Raw genomic sequence first — 18,448 nt, forward strand, 5'->3', positions numbered from 1 at the left:
ATGATGAGAGCTACATGATAGGGAAATTCCATTCCCAAAACATAATTCTCCAAGGGATATATAGTTCATGGTTCATATAATTTGAATGAGATTTCCGGCTTCAGGTGGTTTTCTTGTTTGTGGGCATGCGCTGAAGGAAAGAGGTAAAACTATGCGGGATCATTCCCCTTTACACATAAGGGCCCAGGCTTTTGAATCCGATCCAGGCTGCTGTAACTACCCTGTGACTGTGAACTGTGAAGCATGGTTGTGGAGGGAAAGACAAAGTGATAGGTTCCTATCAACAAAGACATTTTTAGTATGTAAACTTGCGCGTCATGTCTGCACTATATAAAACTTTTCAAGTAAATAAAATTAAATACTCCTGAAGTACTCTTTTATGTACTCTTACTTCTTTGTGACTCAACCGCAAAACATCTAAAATGGGAATAAAATGGGACTGTTTGAGGGATAGTCAAATACAATTAGTGCAAACAGAAAAGACTGTACCCTTTTTTGCACTTTTACTAATGGGGAATGAAAAATGTCCTAGCTAACGTAACGGAAAGTTTCAATTCTATTAAGGACTCGGAGGCGAGGATTATGCCTTCTTTCTTCACTTTATTCTATTAGCAGTACATTAAAGGTTAACAAAAAAATAAGTTTCCCATGAACACTTGGGAAAAAGGTAGTTTTGAAAACACATGGAAACATCCAATCCTTTAACAGTAACAGTGTCCAATCAGAGGCTTCCAAGCCTAACATAGTCCTCTCTCTCAGTGACTGTTTGCCTTCTTTAGTCGCGCAAATTCAGCCACCGGGTCACCTTCATGCATCCTGTTTGTTTGCATCAGAACCGACAAAAATAAGTAAATATTGCCATTTGGAAACCACTACAACAGCCTGCGAAAAAAGCAGCAACGTAGTTAATGCACAACATAACAACGTTATCCCATCAAAACCTTAACAGGTAAGCAAAATTACTTACTGAAATATGGGGAGGTATGTCATTTCTTGGACCCTAAAGTGGGATAATCCTCGCCTCCGAGTTCTTAATAAAATTGAAACTTTCCATTACATTAGCTAGGAAACTTTTCAGTCTATGTCAAGACTGGAGGCGAGGATTATGCTATTTCAAAGCTTACTCACAACGAGGTGATCCCTATCCAGCCCCAGCTTGAAATAGAATCTTTTAAATGTAGAGTCCGAAGACCAATCTGCCACATTGAGGATATCCTCAAGGCGGGCACCGAAGCCGAATGCTTTGGAGGCCCTAACCCCTCGAGCAGAATGAGCTCCAAACTGACGGAGGCTAATGCCTGCTTCTTGCATCACCCATCTGACCCACCTATCAATGGTCGGAGATGAGTCTGCCTTGAATGGTTTAGAAGAGCAATGAGTAACTGTCGTTCCCCGAGGGGGCAATGTCCTTCCGTCATCTCTTCATATGCCTTGAGGCACTTAACCACACTCAGTTTAAGGGCGTCAGGAAACTCTGGATAAGAAATCACTCTTTTATGACACTTTGTTCACCTGAGGAGGGTGAAAGTCACCCCATTGGGAGTAAACACTCTACCAGTCATGACCAGAGCTCTGACATCGGAAACCCGCCTACAGGAGATGAGGCAGAGGAGCATAGCCAACTTGGACGAAAGTTCTTTCCTAGAGAGAAAGCGGTTCAGTTGCCAGGACAAAAACAGATGGAGGACCAGGTTCACGTCCCAAAGTGCGGAATAACGAGGGTCTGGAGGTATAGAGAGCCGAATACCGCGTAAAAGTCTGCATACCATCAATTGTTCGCCCACCGATGTGTCATTAATTGGCACATGCCCGGAAGATATGGCTCAACGGAAGGTGTTTATCGACCAATTGCACCAGGAAAGTCACAAAATGTACAGTGTTTGCAACCAGGGGATCAAAACCCCGTCGCAAACACCAACGGACCATCTGCCCCAAGCTGATCTGTACCTCTTGACAGAGCTGTCTGCCCAGGCTTTGGATATGAAGGATTCAGCCTCCTGCGAAAGGCCTGGGACTTCCCATCATCCCCTGAAATCCGCCACACCATGAGCCACAGCGAATTCCCCAGCACCAGAGGATGTGGGGCTTTGTCAGGACTCAAGAGGAGGGTCGTAAACTGGGGGAGTAGGATTGGAGAGTCCCAAGAAAGTTCCAGACTTCCGACTTCCAGAAGGGGGTAATGCTGACTAGGTCCGCTGTCTGTCACTGGACCTGAGCAGTTGCCCTCGTTATTATCGCAAAAGGAGGGAACGCGTAACCATTCTCTAGACTCTAGTCCAGGAGTAAGGCATCCGTGGCCACTGCCAAGGGGTCCAGCCTCCAGCTGAAGAAGCAGGGAAGTTGGTGGTCTAATCTCAATGCGAACAGGTCCACAGAGAAGGGACCACAGCAGTTGTTCAACATTGCAAAAATGCCCGGGTCGAGCATCCAGAGACTGGAATCCCTGAAGTTGCGTGATTGAAAATCCGCTTCTTGATTCTCCTGACCTGGCAAGTATTCCGCCCTGACTGAAACCTGGCTGTCCAAACAATACTGCCAGAAACTTGCAAATAAATCCGAAAGGGCTTAGGATCTGGTGCTGCCCAGATGGTTTATATATATCGGACTGCAGAAATGTTGTCCATCTTGAGAAAGACACATGATTGCACTGATTCTTTCGGACAGCAAAGGAACCTGCCAGTGTTCTGAAACAATTGATATGTAACTTCTGTTCGTCTGGTGACCATAAACCTCCAGTGGAGAGATTTTCACACCTGGCACCCCGTCCTAGCCTGCTGGCGTCGGACTCTATAATCAGATCTGGCGCAGAGCCGGAGATTGCGAGGACATTCCAGGCCTCCCTGTCGTCCAATAACCACTGGATCTCATCCCGAGCTGAGCTGGACACAACTACCTTGAGAGAATAAGGATAACCCTTGCGAGGTAAATACTCCTTCAGGCACTGTAGGGCTCGGTAGTGGAGCGGGCCTGGGAAAATGGCTTGGATCGATGGCTAAAGTAGGCCCACCACTCCACTCTAGCTAGTTGGCGGAGAGGCACCTGTTGCCTGGAAAGGACACGCCTCAGTTTGTGACGGATTTTCGTCACCTTCCTGGAGGGAATGCTTAGAGTGGATGAAGTGGAATCTATCACAAACCCTAGAAAAGTTACGGATTGTGCGGGCTTTAACATAGATTTGCTTTAGTTTATTACAAAGCCTAAGCTCTGAAGCCGGTCCACCGCCATCTGAAGATAGGTCGAGAGCTAACGGGGACAAGAGTCCATTAGAAGGAGATTGTCCAAATAAACGATCATCCGGATGCCACAAGCGCGAAGTAACTCCATCACTGGTTTGAGTACCTTGGTGAAGCACCAGGGAGCTGAGGACAGACTGAATGGAAGGGCAGTGAATTTGTAAGTCTGATGTCACCAGATGAACTGGAGGAACCGCCTGTGCGGAGGAAATATAGGAATTACCAAGCAGGCGTCCTTGAGGTCTAAGCGAACCATCCAGTCCTGAGGACGCAGGACATCTCTGGGGAGGTGAATGCCCTCCATCTTAAAATGGTGGTAAACCAGCCATTCGTTGAACTCACTTAGGTTTATAGGTGGTCTCCAAACACCGTCGGTGTTGTCGACCAAGAATATGTTGCTTATAAACTCCCTGGGGTTAGGAGAGGAGAGCGAGATGGCTTCCTTGTCGAGGAGGAACAACACTTCCTCGTCGATTAGGGCAGCCTCATGCAGTGAAAACTGAATGGGACCATCCTGATAAAGGTTCAGGGGAAATTAATGAGCCAGATTCTTTGGCTTCTTTGGCCATATTGAGAATTTTGGTGTTGGGTCCTAAGGCAACCAGGAGCTTGTCCTGGCATACCCTCCGGGACCTGTCAATGCCTTTCTTGGGGTCTCTAACGAATTTCTGTAGAAAGGTGGCCATGCGGGGATCTATCTCAGATGTAAGTGCCACTTTCCCTTCGAGGTAAGGGCGGGGACACTGTACCCGAAGACAGTTATGGGCTTCCTTCTCTAATTGTCGTCGGATGCGACCCGCCGCGTAACTCACGACCTTGGTGGCTGGAAACGATTCCAAGGAACGTAGGCGGACAATATTGTCTGGGTCAAGCATGTCCGAAGTGTTCTGTGGGGCTTGGGAATGGCGGGAGGGGAGCCCTGGTCTAAAAGGGCCAGGATCTCCATACACATCCCCAGTCGCATTTGGGTCGGAGTTAGGATTGGTTGGTGGATGAGTAAGGGTGTTACCTGTGGGGAGGGCAGGTCCTCTGTCCAGGAAGGCCTGTTTCAGCCTGGTGAATGCATCTAAATCGACCCCAGAGTTCCGGGCTCGTTTAGAAGGTGGTGCACTTAGGGCCCTCTGAGGAGGGGAGGGGGGCCGGGGCAGAATTTTGGGGAGCTAGCTTTTCAAAAGCTTGAGCGATCTGGTGGGAGAGCCTCTCCTCTAACGGAGTCATGGCCTCCACAACAGCCCAATATAATGATGTGTTCACGGCATCATAGTAGTCATTCCCCCAAGGGAGGTCAGCCAGGGAATCTTCTGGATCGTCCTGGTAGTCCTCCTGGTACTCCATAACCTGACAGATAAGTAAGGAGGTCAGGGACCGATTTGGGTGTCAGTACACAAGGCCTGAGGCAGGGTCAATAATTTTTTTAAGCTGGGTGGCAGCTTGAATTTGTGGTGTGGAATTTCCACAATTTAATTGGGGGTCTAGCCCCTAGGGACACTCAAATGCTGATGAATGTTGGTAAAATCTTGATAGAAACAACCTCTTTAGTCAGGGAGCAGGTCTGGGCAGTGTCCCTCACAGGCCTCTTTGCCTGAATACAGACCCGGTCAGGACGTTTAAAGAAAAAAATATACAGACTCTGTTCCCAAAGCACTGGTAAACAGAGTGTTAAATACACACACAAGCAGCCGGCAGCTTTTCTCATTTATAGCTGGCAGAGCCCCGTACAGACCCAGGCGGGCGTCTTCCTCAGAACCGTCCACTCAGGAATGCACGCGATGCTTGAATTCCCCAAGGAATGTGAGGAATTCAAGCATCGCGTCGCACTCTGCGCTGCATCCCATGTCCCCTGGCGACAGGAGGTCAACGTGAGCTGAGCGAGGCACCAGCAGTCACCGCGTAAGAGCGGAAGCACTCCCGCGGTGAAGAAAAATCAGATAAATAACTATTAAGTAAAAACGCTGCAACAGAAGAACGTGGGCAAACGAGTGCGCAGAAAGCCTCAAACGAAGCAGGGAGGCGTGCGGGAACACATGCATACAACAAAGGGGCATATTACCAAGGGCCCTTATCGCCGCTTTAGCAGGACTTTTTCCCGCTACAGCGGCGATAATTTGATTGCCCTATTACCAAGCTGTCGCTAACACCAGTTAGCGACAGCTAATAGGCGATAGCGAGCATCTTGGGGCCCGCTTTGCATGTCAGCGATATTTATCGCTAATGACATGCAAAGTGGGCAGTCGCTAACATCGCTATCTCCTATTACCTACAAAGGTGTAGTTTGGGAAATATTCGCGCTTAGCGCGAATATCTCCAAAAGCTAACACCTGCCCAGAGCAGTTCTCAGCCATGTTAACCAATGGGAGGTGGATAACATGGCTAAGAGTATTGTCACGATAATGTGTGAATATCGCTGTATTTCCAGCGATGTTCACGCATTTCGAATGATTTTTATAGTTTCTGAGATAAACCTTGATGATAGCAAGGTATCTCAGCGATAAAAATCCTTGTAGCGCGGCGATAAAATTATTCCCGCTAACCCTGCTTAGCGATAAATATCGCTATTGCTAGGTAATATGCCCCAAAGCTTTTAGCAACAGCTTGGCACACTTGAAATACGTATTTAAACAATGATAAAGCATTAACAAACATCAATAAAGCACAAATCGCGCAATAGTAATAAACTTAGCAAACAGCAGAAACAACTGAAGGGTAATTATCTTGGCTGCGTAGCAGTGAAGAAAGAGGGCGAACGGTCACTGAGAGAGGACTATGTTAGGCTGGGAAGCCTCTGATTGGACACTGTATAATGATTGGATGTTTCCATGTGTTTTCAAAACTACCTTTTTCTCAAGTGTTCATGGGAAACCTAGTTTTAAGTTAACCTTTAATGTGCTGCTAATAGAATAAAGTGAAGAAAGAAGGCATAATCCTCCCTCCAGTCCTGACATAGAATTAGCCACAACATTGTTTACATTACCAATTGTAGTGATCATGAAATCATGGAAACATAACGTCTGGCCCTAAATGTATGACTTGATGGATGTCTGTCCAAGTGGGAACCCAAGCACCACGCAAGGAGCCCCGTCCTTCGGTTCCAGGACTGTATCACCACCTGCCTAGGTTACTTATTTGGTGCTAAGGTGATTCCAACATGTTGATGAATGCTGCACTGCTCTAATAAAGTGACATTGTTTGTTTGAAAGCATGTGTGCTTCATGTGGACTGTTTGGAAACTTTCAACTTTTACACGATCCGCCCAACCCTCAAACAACAAGGATCATAAATAATATGAGATGCTCCCTTTATTAAAACTTCCAGACTGACATGGTATGCCAGGCTAAGAGGTATTGTTTTTCAAAGTTAAATTTGAAAATCAGCAAATCCTATGGTGTAAATCAAATGTTGGTATATTTTAAGAAACCTTTTCGTGCGCTCCACATTTGGGTGTTAATTTTGACGCCTCTGCCACCTGTACAGTGTAAAGATCTTTGACACTGCAGTCTCAGAAATAGATCTATCTCTGAGGCACTTAGTGTCAAATCTATTTCAAAATACACGTCACGTTATCAAACTCTATATAGCTTTTAAGATTCCCAGTTCCATGAATGAGCAGATCATGTAATATATATATACAATCTGACTTCTTCTTTACATTTCACAAAGACGCTCAGATGTTGGATGATAATAAGAATGCCCATCCCAACAGATCTCTCCACTTCTCTCTCCCTCCAGCCATGCCATCCCAGGACCACATCTATACACAAAATCTCAAATTGGACAACCCAGTGCAGTAACCAGCTAAGCAGACTATATCATATGAAATACCATAAAGGGGCAGGCATATCTGTTTAACCCCTTGCATGCTGCTTGGATTTTCATGCTGTACGGCCGATTTAAATAGTGGGCGGGATTCGGACACCCCCCCGGCCGTCCTCCGCACACGCCCACTGTGACGTATGACGGCCTGGGGCCGTCAGAAGCATGCTACCAGCATACTGAAACCCATAAAATGACACATCTTGTCTCTCACCTGTCCTCATCCAGCACACTGCTATGTGCTGTGTACTCTAACATAATAACCACACCTCGTTGGTCATCACACACGGTGTGGAAACTCGTACCGCATAGGATCAAAACAAAGACAATGTCCTTCCTAGAATACACAGTGTAACGTGCTACTCATGTAGATGAGTGCTTCAGCACCCCTCATAGGGGTAATAAGCGCTATATAAATGCTGCAATACAATACAATACAATGTATATGTGCATGTACATATGTACATGTGCAGAATTTGTATATGGCGAACCTAGCTAAAAGCAGAAAGCTATATAGGGTCAAAGGCAAGAATACAATCAACTAGTGGTTTGACAGGCAGCTGGTTTGTGGACTGTTGATGCATTGTGATTTAGTGTTCTTTAACTCCTACCATGCTAGTGACAGAACCACTCCGTCACGAGCCACGGAAGCGCTGCGCTTATGACGGAATGGTTCCGTCACGCAGCGGCCGCTCTGCCCAAACGGCACGGATTCCCCGCCTGTGCGGGCAAATTAGTGAGTGGGCTGAGCCGTGACGGATCCACTCCGTCATAAGCACAGTGCGCCCGTGGCTCGTGACAGAGTGGTTCCGTCACAAGCATGTCGGCGCCGCGCAACCACCCTTCCCTCCCAGCGCCGCAGCGGAATTAACGGCCGCGGCCAAGGGGTTAAAGCTGTGCTAATTTAACTGTTCCTTGAACTGGAGCAAGGTTGAGGCAGTCCTAATTGATACAGAGATGTTTATTCCAGATCTTGGATGCTTAGATGGAAAAAATATGCTGCCAGTGGCGACTGGTGAACTTTTAAAGTGGTGGGAGCACAAAGTCATATACTGAAGTGCAAGATCCCTTCCCATACGGTTTCCAGGGGTCTGGAGGAGGACTTCCACCAGAAAAATGTGGAAGAGATGGCAGGGTAACAAACGGGCGGAGGAGCTCAAGAAATGGTAACCGGAAAATGGTGAGAATGAGATGTGGACAAATAAGAGGGCAGAGTCCCACAGTTAAAAGAGGGAAGGTGTGTTCAGATAAGGTCGACAGTGAACTGAAGGAAAGACATGAGAGGTATGGAGAAACACAAGAGAGCAGAGACCACACATTATAAACAAAGCTAAATGCATCACAGTAAAGAGAAAGAACAGCCGGAGAATAGACAGCACAGTGTGAAAAAAATAGAAAGGGGAGACACTGAAATGAGGACAAAAAGAGATAAGAGAGAGGAGAGACGTGTAAGACGAATGAAAGGGACATAGTGAAAAAACAAATGGAGAAAGTGACGTAAGTAAAGATATTCAGGAGGAGTTGTGGAAGGGAGCATGGAGATTGACACAGTGAAAGGCGAGAGATATGAAAGAGAGCAGATTTCTCGCCAAGAGAACCAATCACGCCAAGTAGCAGTAAACACAGTAATACTTATGCAGCAGCATGTTTGCTTTTCTCTCTTTGTTAACCTCATTGCTGCTGGCGATGTCCAGCGGATGTCGCGTGCACTACCTCGGTAGTGCTGCGCACGTCCGTTGGTTGTCGCGGCCCTGCCCGCGTAATAGAACATTACGCACTAGCGCGGAACGTTCAGCGCAGTATGGGGGTTAATTTTCTTAAAACATTGTTTATACTCAGTATCATCAACTCTATGGGGAGCAGATTGGGCATAGCTAACTGTCGAATTACATTACTTACTGTTGACCACTCTGGCACCCATTCTTGACACCCCTGGGTCCAATATTGCCGATCTCGCAGGCTTTCATATTACACACACACAAACATTTAAACACACCATCATACATACTACTAAGACAGTCAAGCAGATATAAACATGCACTCCCCGGCACACGGACAAAAATACACTCATTAGGAGTTGAAGGCCGCTAAACACAAAATGTATATACTACCCTTCGACGTGAGCATACACGCTCTTCGTCTGCAGGGCAGGCACACGATTCCTGGCTCCTAACTCCAGCTTACAGCACATAAGAGCCAGGTTCATGGCCTTCTAACCAGAAGGTGGGATGGTCGACTGTGTCGAAGGCAACTGAGAAGTCCAGCAATATCAGGAGGCAGGAGTCCTCTTCATCTGTGGGCAAGAGAACAGTGTCTATGAGGTGTACGATAGTCGTTTCTGTAATACAAGAACTTAAACAGTCGCGCAATAGTGCAAACATGGAATTATGTTTTTTTGTGCTTTCAGAAAATGACCAGGAACAAGACTCACTGCCTTTCCTGGAGAAGCCTGGCTGGTACTCGCATGGAAACTGGGTCCATCTTTACGATCTTTTAAAGAAAATATCTAACAAGCCCGAACCCAAGGTATGACATAACCATGCATTATTTGTTTAAATATTTTATTAGGTGTTTGTTTTATTATTTAATTTTTTAATTTTTGGATCACCTGGTCCACACGGCATCTTTATTTGTTATGCCAGATTTTTTGTAAATAATATAACAATAGTACATAAATGACAACATATAGAGAGAGGCTTTAGGTCAGCGTCCTGCAGCTATTGCTTGCTGGAAATGTCATTAGCATTTTGAACCCGCCCACAAGTCAGCATTCATAGAGTGGGAAGTGGGTCGGTCCTATTTGCCGTTGGCACGCCCCAGTGTAATTAACACAACATAACATGCGTATTTGTAAAGCGCACGTTCATCCGGAGGCATCTTGGTGCTGAATAACAGATGTTTGTTGTTACCCAACTCAATGGTACTCATTTTATCGACCTCAGATGGATGAAACGCTGAGTGGACCCACCGGGATTTGAACCTGTGACCATGAGGTCGAACACAGACCCCGACAGTGGACGCTTTAGTCCACTGAGCCACCAGAGCCGGGCAGTTCACATTGACTCCTCCCACTGGACAGTCATTGGGTGTTTCAGGTGGGAAACATCCTTTACAACGCAACTTTTACCACGCAGTGCCTTTACGACGCAACTTTTACAACGCAAACCATTACAACGCATTGCACTGGGGGGCGCTCTAGGATAGGGAATAAGTTTAATTTACTATCCAACACCTTCCCTAGTGTCCACGGGGACTGGAGTGGGAATAGTAAATTAAACTATTCACTATCCAACACCCCAAAGCGCTATGCGTTGTAAATGTTTGCTATGTAAAAACCGCGTTGTAAAGGCATGCGATGTAAAAGCATGCGTTGTAATGTCATAAATCCGTTTCAGGTGTCTAGCATTTTGAGTGACGGCGTTGTGCCCATTTACTGTTGTGTCCACATGACTAAAGGGAAGTAGTGAGAGTCAGCATGGTCTGGGACTACCGGCCACCCCCGCCTTAATACACAGACTGCATTACTTAATTCAACCAGTCAACACCTGGGTCTTTGGAAGGCAGGGGGTCAGGGTCCCCCCTGGCCGTATTTATTAAAATATGAAACAAAATTAAAAATTTTAATAAAAATAAACATTTAGACAATTATTAAATGCACACTTCAGAACATTAGATTAACATCCATTTTGACATGGTATGATGGGCTAACCTTAACAAATAGCTAGTACAGCGTGTTTCCAAACCGAATCTAACATCCTGAAAAATTAACTGCATTTTAATAATTAAGTCGTACGGCAAGGTCGCTAACCGGTGTCAGATCCTTTACAGCTGCGCTCTCACGTTCGAGATGCGCATGCGCAACCCAGGGCACGTTTCACCCACGTGCGCTCCCTGAACTCCATTTAACCATAACAGGAGGGCCCTTACACTCGCGCACCTTGATGACGTCGTAGTGTATGTGCGGGGTGGCTACCAGCCTGAGGAAAGCGTTGACTCCCCTCCCCCGCACCCAAGCAAGCAGATATCCTGCCCCTGAAGTTCTGGGAGAGACCAGTGGCCCCTCCCCCTGGGCGGCCCCTTTCGTGAATGGGACCGCCCCCCCCTAAGGACCTTAAATTGCTGCTCACCGATTATGACCTTACCGCCACAGGCCAGCATAGTTGACCGACTATCTGGCCCCCCCCAACAGCCTACCCTGAAAGGTCATATCATCCTAATAAAAAACCCTCTACCCCTGCTAGTAGGTTCCATATCAATAGGGCCTTCCCTGACCGTCAAATGTGCCCCATCCTGTAAGTAGAAGCGACCCTCCCACCATGGCCAACTATTCTTTGTCTGCAGCTCACTGCCTGACTCTACTGCAATTGAGGTGTTCGAAATAATTTCTCAATCCACGTGTTGGTCATCTTTACCGAGTGGTTCTTTACCGCGTGATTCAGCGCACTAACAGAGTCCACCCCCCTTTTCTGTAACCTAGGAAACAACTGAGACCCCCCCTGGTGCCGTCTGGGTTTATTTTTGCTAACCTGCTTACTACTGAGATTATCCCTTCCACCAGAAACCACCTGCCCAGTTGAACCAAAACGTCACTACCCGCAGTTCAATACTGAGGGTGGAGGGGTGTGCCTCTCGACTACTTCTCACTCCCCACTCTGGACAGCCAAACCCCATCTTTTGGGTCCCTGTAGTTGTTGTGATCCGGGTTATCCTGGCCCTATACGTGTACACCCCACCTAACTCAGTAGCCTGCCCAAGTTGCAGGGGCGAAAGCCGGGGCTGGCCTACGCATAGGCACCTAACGCCCCTTCTCGGTGACGCTACCTGACCTCCGCCGTCCGGGTGCTGAGGTGTTGCATTCGCCTACTACTCCTGGTGTTGCCCAGGCTAGCACTATGCATTGCCACATCCCCATCGCTGGCCCTACCAATTGGCAACCTATGAATAAACCATGTTGACCCTGGTGGCCCTGCGAGCATGGGCGCCGTTACTGTAGAAATACGTTTTTCTGATAAGCCATGCCATTTTATGTGATGCTTATTTACAACAAGGGGTGGTGATGGACAGAGTCTCTGAATTAAGCAGAGTACTCTCACCCAGTCAAGAGATCAGGGCTAGATCCAACACCGTTTTTTAGCTCAGTGCACCATCCCAGTTTCAGAACCTGGCTGTATGCAAATTAGTCTGTCCCTGGCCCAGTGCATCATGGGAACAGGGCAGACCAGACTACAAAAGCCAATTCTTACACTGGGAAGGAAACAAGCTTCCGGGGACCGGTTTCTGCCATTTCAGGCGTCTTCGGCCCGGCTTGCTTGAATCCTGATGGTGCAATGAGCAAGGGACTCACATCTGAGTATACCCTTCCACGCTTAGGGTGGACAAAATTATTTACAACAAGGGGTGGTGATGGACAGAGTCTCTGAATTAAGCAGAGTACTCTCACCCAGTCAAGAGATCAGGGCTAGATCCAACACCGTTTTTTAGCTCATTGCACCATCCCAGTTTCAGAACCTGGCTGTATGCAAATTAGTCTGTCCCTGGCCCAGTGCGTCATGGGAACAGGGCAGACCAGACTACAAAAGCCAATTCTTACACTGGGAAGGAAACAAGCTTCCGGGGACCGGTTTCTGCCATTTCAGGCGTCTTCGGCCCGGCTTGCTTGAATCCTGATGGTGCAATGAGCAAGGGACTCACATCTGAGTATACCCTTCCACGCTTAGGGTGGACAAAATTATTTACAACAAGGGGTGGTGATGGACAGAGTCTCTGAATTAAGCAGAGTACTCTCACCCAGTCAAGAGATCAGGGCTAGATCCAACACCGTTTTTTAGCTCATTGCACCATCCCAGTTTCAGAACCTGGCTGTATGCAAATTAGTCTGTCCCTGGCCCAGTGCATCATGGGAACAGGGCAGACCAGACTACAAAAGCCAATTCTTACACTGGGAAGGAAACAAGCTTCCGGGGACCGGTTTCTGCCATTTCATGCGTCTTCGGCCCGGCTTGCTTGAATCCTGATGGTGCAATGAGCAAGGGACTCACATCTGAGTATACCCTTCCACGACTAATTTGCATACAGCCAGGTTCTGAAACTGGGATGGTGCAGTGAGCTAAAAAACGGTGTTGGATCTAGCCCTGATCTCTTGACAGGGTGAGAGTATTCTGCTTAATTCAGAGACTCTGTCCCTCACCACCCCTTGTTGTAAATATTTTTGTCCACCCTAAGCGTGGAAGGGTATACTCAGACATGAGTTCCTTGCTCATTGCACCATCAGGATTCAAGCAAGCCGGGCCGAAGACGGCTGTAATGCCAGAAACCCTTCCCCGGAAGCTTGTTTCCTTCCCAGTGTAAGAATTGGCTTTTGTAGTTTGGTTTGCCCTGTTCCCATCATGCACTGGGACAGGAACAGACTAATTTGCATACAGCCAGGTTCTGAAACTGGGATGGTGCAGTGAGCTAAAAAACGGTGTTGGATCTAGCCCTGATCTCTTGACAGGGTGAGAGTATTCTGCTTAATTCAGAGACTCTGTCCCTCACCACCCCTTGTTGTAAATATTTTTGTCCACCCTAAGCGTGGAAGGGTATACTCAGACATGAGTCCCTTGCTCATTACACCATCAGGATTCAAGCAAGCCGGGCCGAAGACGGCTGTAATGCCAGAAACCGGTCCCCGGAAGCTTGTTTCCTTCCCAGTGTAAGAATTGGCTTTTGTAGTTTGGTTTGCCCTGTTCCCATCATGCACTGGGACAGGAACAGACTAATTTGCATACAGCCAGGTTCTGAAACTGGGATGGTGCAGTGAGCTAAAAAACGGTGTTGGATCTAGCCCTGATCTCTTGACAGGGTGAGAGTATTCTGCTTAATTCAGAGACTCTGTCCCTCACCACCCCTTGTTGTAAATATTTTTGTCCACCCTAAGCGTGGAAGGGTATACTCAGACATGAGTCCCTTGCTCATTGCACCATCAGGATTCAAGCAAGCCGGGCCGAAGACGGCTGTAATGCCAGAAACCGGTCCCCGGAAGCTTGTTTCCTTCCCAGTGTAAGAATTGGCTTTTGTAGTTTGGTTTGCCCTGTTCCCATCATGCACTGGGACAGGAACAGACTAATTTGCATACAGCCAGGTTCTGAAACTGGGAGGGTGCAGTGAGCTAAAAAACGGTGTTGGATCTAGCCCTGATCTCTTGACAGGGTGAGAGTATTCTGCTTAATTCAGAGACTCTGTCCCTCACCACCCCTTGTTGTAAATATTTTTGTCCACCCTAAGCGTGGAAGGGTATACTCAGACATGAGTCCCTTGCTCATTGCACCATCAGGATTCAAGCAAGCCGGGCCGAAGACGGCTGTAATGCCAGAAACCGGTCCCCGGAAGCTTGTTTCCTTCCCAGTGTAAGAATTGGCTTTTGTAGTTTGGTTTGCCCTGTTCCCATCATGCACTGGGACAGGAACTGACTAATTTGCATACAGCCAGGTTCTGAAACTGGGATGGTGCAGTGAGCTAAAAAACGGTGTTGGATCTAGCCCTGATCTCTTGACAGGGTGAGAGTATTCTGCTTAATTCAGAGACTCTGTCCCTCACCACCCCTTGTTGTAAATATTTGTGTCCACCCTAAGCGTGGAAGGGTATACTCAGACATGAGTCCCTTGCTCATTGCACCATCAGGATTCAAGCAAGCCGGGCCGAAGACGGCTGTAATGCCAGAAACCGGTCCCCGGAAGCTTGTTTCCTTCCCAGTGTAAGAATTGGCTTTTGTAGTTTGGTTTGCCCTGTTCCCATCATGCACTGGGACAGGAACAGACTAATTTGCATACAGCCAGGTTCTGAAACTGGGATGGTGCAGTGAGCTAAAAAACGGTGTTGGATCTAGCCCTGATCTCTTGACAGGGTGAGAGTATTCTGCTTAATTCAGAGACTCTGTCCCTCACCACCCCTTGTTGTAAATATTTTATGTGATGCAGCATCCGGCTACATTACTGGGGCCCTGCCACTTTATGTGATGCAACATCCCGCTACATTACGGGGGCCCTGCCCCTGGCAACACCAATGCGTGACCATCACACATTACAATTATGATACATGGGTAGCACCTTTACCAGCCGGCACCGATTTCACCGTTGAAATGGCCGCTCCTCACACTTGATGCTTTTCTTCGACACTCCCGATGCCGGTGTACTGATCCTCTTGGCTGTCCACCTCCTGTAATTGTGGTGTGGAGGTCTTCCCGGGTATCAACCATGGGTCCAGTCAGACATAAAATAAAACAGACACAGAACGATTAGTGTTTCTGGTTTCCGTACGAAAAATACAGTACACATGCGCGTACTATGTTTTGCAACACGCTAAGCCATAGCTAAAGTCTGCCCCCAGATGCATTTCCAATCAACCTGCAACCGTCAGTGTGTCTCATAGCATCCGACTTGTGCCACCTGCGGGGCATTTACATCATGGCAACCGTGAGGGTGCCTGGTAGTATGACCTTCGTGAAAGCCTAGACCTATAGTCCACCGTAAATGCAATAGCCCATCCCTGATTCCTTCCTGACAATACACAGTGTGAAGTGCTGTGCAGTAGCGCTGTATGATGGGTAGGGTTCCTGGCTTCCCAACTACAGCTGCCCCACCCGTGTCTGCATTCATTGTCTTCAGATGCTAGGCCCTAGCTGGCATTAACCCCGTATGTATTCCCTTCCTTACTCGTCACTTGCGAGTGGTCGGCATAGCATCAGCTTGTGTCACTTGAGTCACATGTAGCGCACTTAACTCAATGCTACCGTGGTGTGCCTATTAGTATCACCTTGCGTAATAATAAACCTGTATACCCCAGTGACTGCCATAGCCCTTTCATGACTACTTGCCGTCGCTACCCAAGCGCACTACCAGCACATGTAGCCCCGGGGTTTAGACACCGATCCCCCACTGCCTAATTGATGCTGCAACGGAGCACCGGGATACCTTTGAAGGTATAACAACAAGGGCCAGGGTGTAGGAATATCAAGACCTCAGGAAAGAAGTCATTAGCGTGTAGAGCTTCCCACTGTTGATGTGACCATCAGTTCGGTTGATGCCATTGTGGTGGCCCCAGCAGTTCTACAGGCTCTAGGCCCTGTCTCTATGCCATTCGTGGTTCCCCTACCACTTTACTGATATATGGCTTGGTACACCCCTAGAGCTCAACGTATATGGTGCTAAATTACTGTGTGCTAAATAAGTTTACCGACTGTAATTATTTGCCTCTAATCTCATCATGGGACTCGAGGGATGTGCTTAGAAAATTCATATATTTTAGATACACCTGGTGTGGTTCTCCTACCATTTACTCATTCTTGGGATTATAGATTGGTAAAACAAGCTGCTTTACATTCCTCCAAGACTTAGCCTGGAGGCTTCCCTCCACGGCTACCACTAGGATAGTTTTTTAATAAGGTTGTCTGTAACCTCCCATCAATAAGGGTCGTTTGGACTGGTGCGACGTGCCCACTAGCATAATGGACAGCATATGCCAGGCAACCTTCTCACGCTATTCTCACATACTTTGCTCCAAGAACAAATGACGCCACTTCCACAGGCACCCCGATGGCGACCTGATCTGGCTAGATCAATGTTTAAGGCATTTTGTACCATCTACAGAGCATCTCAATGAAAAGGAGTACCACTATAAACCAACTGTAAGTAATTCAGACAAAAACAGGGCTCCTCGCTCAGAGGTAGCACTTCAGATTCCAAATTTAGGTTTCCATAAGAAATCCACTGGAGGATTCACTCTCTTGGTCCGAGTGGCAAAGCCCTGGAAGTCAATGCCACCTTAGTCTCGTTGCATTCAGTAATGCATAAAGTTCAGAAGAGAAGAGTTGGATGTTCATGAGATAACCATGTGACGCACCCACCATAGGAATGAGCAATAATTGAAACATCAATACCAGAGCCATCCTGAGCTCCGGGCCCGTCCCATCTAGATAACAGACCCTGGGACTTGCTGCTGTTAGTGTTTCTAAAAATTCCAATAAACTAACACTCCAGAGCAGAATGCTATTCCGAACTGATGAGCAGGGGGGGGCCTAAATGACAGTCCCTACCGTTGCATTCAGTGATGTAAAAAGTTCAGAAGAGAAAAGAAAGTTGGATGTTCATAGGAATGAGCAATAATTCAAATATCCATACACGAACCATCCTGAGCTCTGGGCCCGTCCCAGCTAGTAGATGAAGAAAGAAAACAAACACAGGGACTTGTTGCCTGTATGTGTGCTCACTTCTCTTTAGTGGAGAAATGATGGCATGACGTCATGGCCTATGCGCCTTCTACAGCTAACCACCTTTGAAAACCTTGTAGGTATGATGTTACTTGTTGTTGTATCATATATCTGGATGCAATGGCAGAAACATCAAAACACAATTTAAGGCAGCACACCATGCTAAGCCCGGATGTTTAGCTCACGTAATTTTAAAAAACGTAACATCGAAGTTCCTGTTGTCCCTACAGTCTGGAAAAACAGGGCACCTGTGATAGGGCTCAAAACAGAGCCCGCTAAAGACCAGTTTAGACTGCCGGTGCTTAGACCCAGCCCGGCGCCTGCGACAATGATTCTCGGTGTGTCTCGCGCTCACCTCACTCAATAAAATCTTATTGCTATATTTTCCATCTTTTCCAATAGCCTAAATATAAATGGTATTTATCAAACCAACCGCTTAGAGTAATGCAAACCCCATCATTAGCGCAGATTCTGGCATCCCCATGTGAAGAAAGCCCCCCTTAATCATGCTAGCTACCCCTCTATCTATCTCGTCGGACCATCATGAAAATACCAATGATTCCGCACTTTTAAACTTGACCACTAGATGGTAGCGCAGGCAGCTAGGTGTAGCTTCATGTATGCCAAAACAGAAACCCCATTCCAGACTTTCGTCCATGCAATCTTCATTCCTCTCCCCATACATGCACGTGTGCACACACAGATATACTACACATATGCATCTAGACATAAACACACACCCTGTCCCTAGTCCCCACTGGACATGCACCCATGAAAAGAAAGAAAGGAGCTAACAAACCCTGGTGCAATGTTGTGCTCTGAGGTCGCAAGTGGTGGTACGGATACATACATACATATACACGGTGACACTAAGCAATCATGAAAGAGGGAAGTCGCTTAATAAACAATATGCGGCTGTGAAACATTCCTTTATCTCATTAATACAATATGAATATGCTGTATCTTCTGTGCCATATAATTCAATTCTGGAGCAGAGGTGAGCACGTGAAATGAACACGTGGTAGGCTGAGGCTGCGGACATCAAGCTGTCTAGCCTACGTTGTGTATACCGACTTCTGAGAGCATAGCATGCAGGCCCAACTGCTACACACATTGATGGTCTGGTAACAGCACGTGTACAGGATTAGAACCGCATTGGCCA

General features: G+C 47.2%; 1 protein-coding gene across 1 annotated transcript in view; it reads left to right on the forward strand.

Moving 5' to 3' along the window:
* Positions 1 to 18,448, forward strand: part of NT5DC1 (5'-nucleotidase domain containing 1) — a 1,533,630-nt gene that overhangs the window by 1,090,974 nt on the left and 424,208 nt on the right. Inside the window, exon 9 of the mRNA XM_078648807.1 lies at positions 9,451 to 9,569. Coding sequence (XP_078504933.1) covers positions 9,451 to 9,569 — 119 coding nt within the window. The remainder of the gene's footprint in view (positions 1 to 9,450; positions 9,570 to 18,448) is intronic.

This window comes from Lissotriton helveticus, chromosome 6, assembly GCF_964261635.1.
Source record: "Lissotriton helveticus chromosome 6, aLisHel1.1, whole genome shotgun sequence".
NCBI lineage: Eukaryota > Metazoa > Chordata > Amphibia > Caudata > Salamandridae > Lissotriton > Lissotriton helveticus.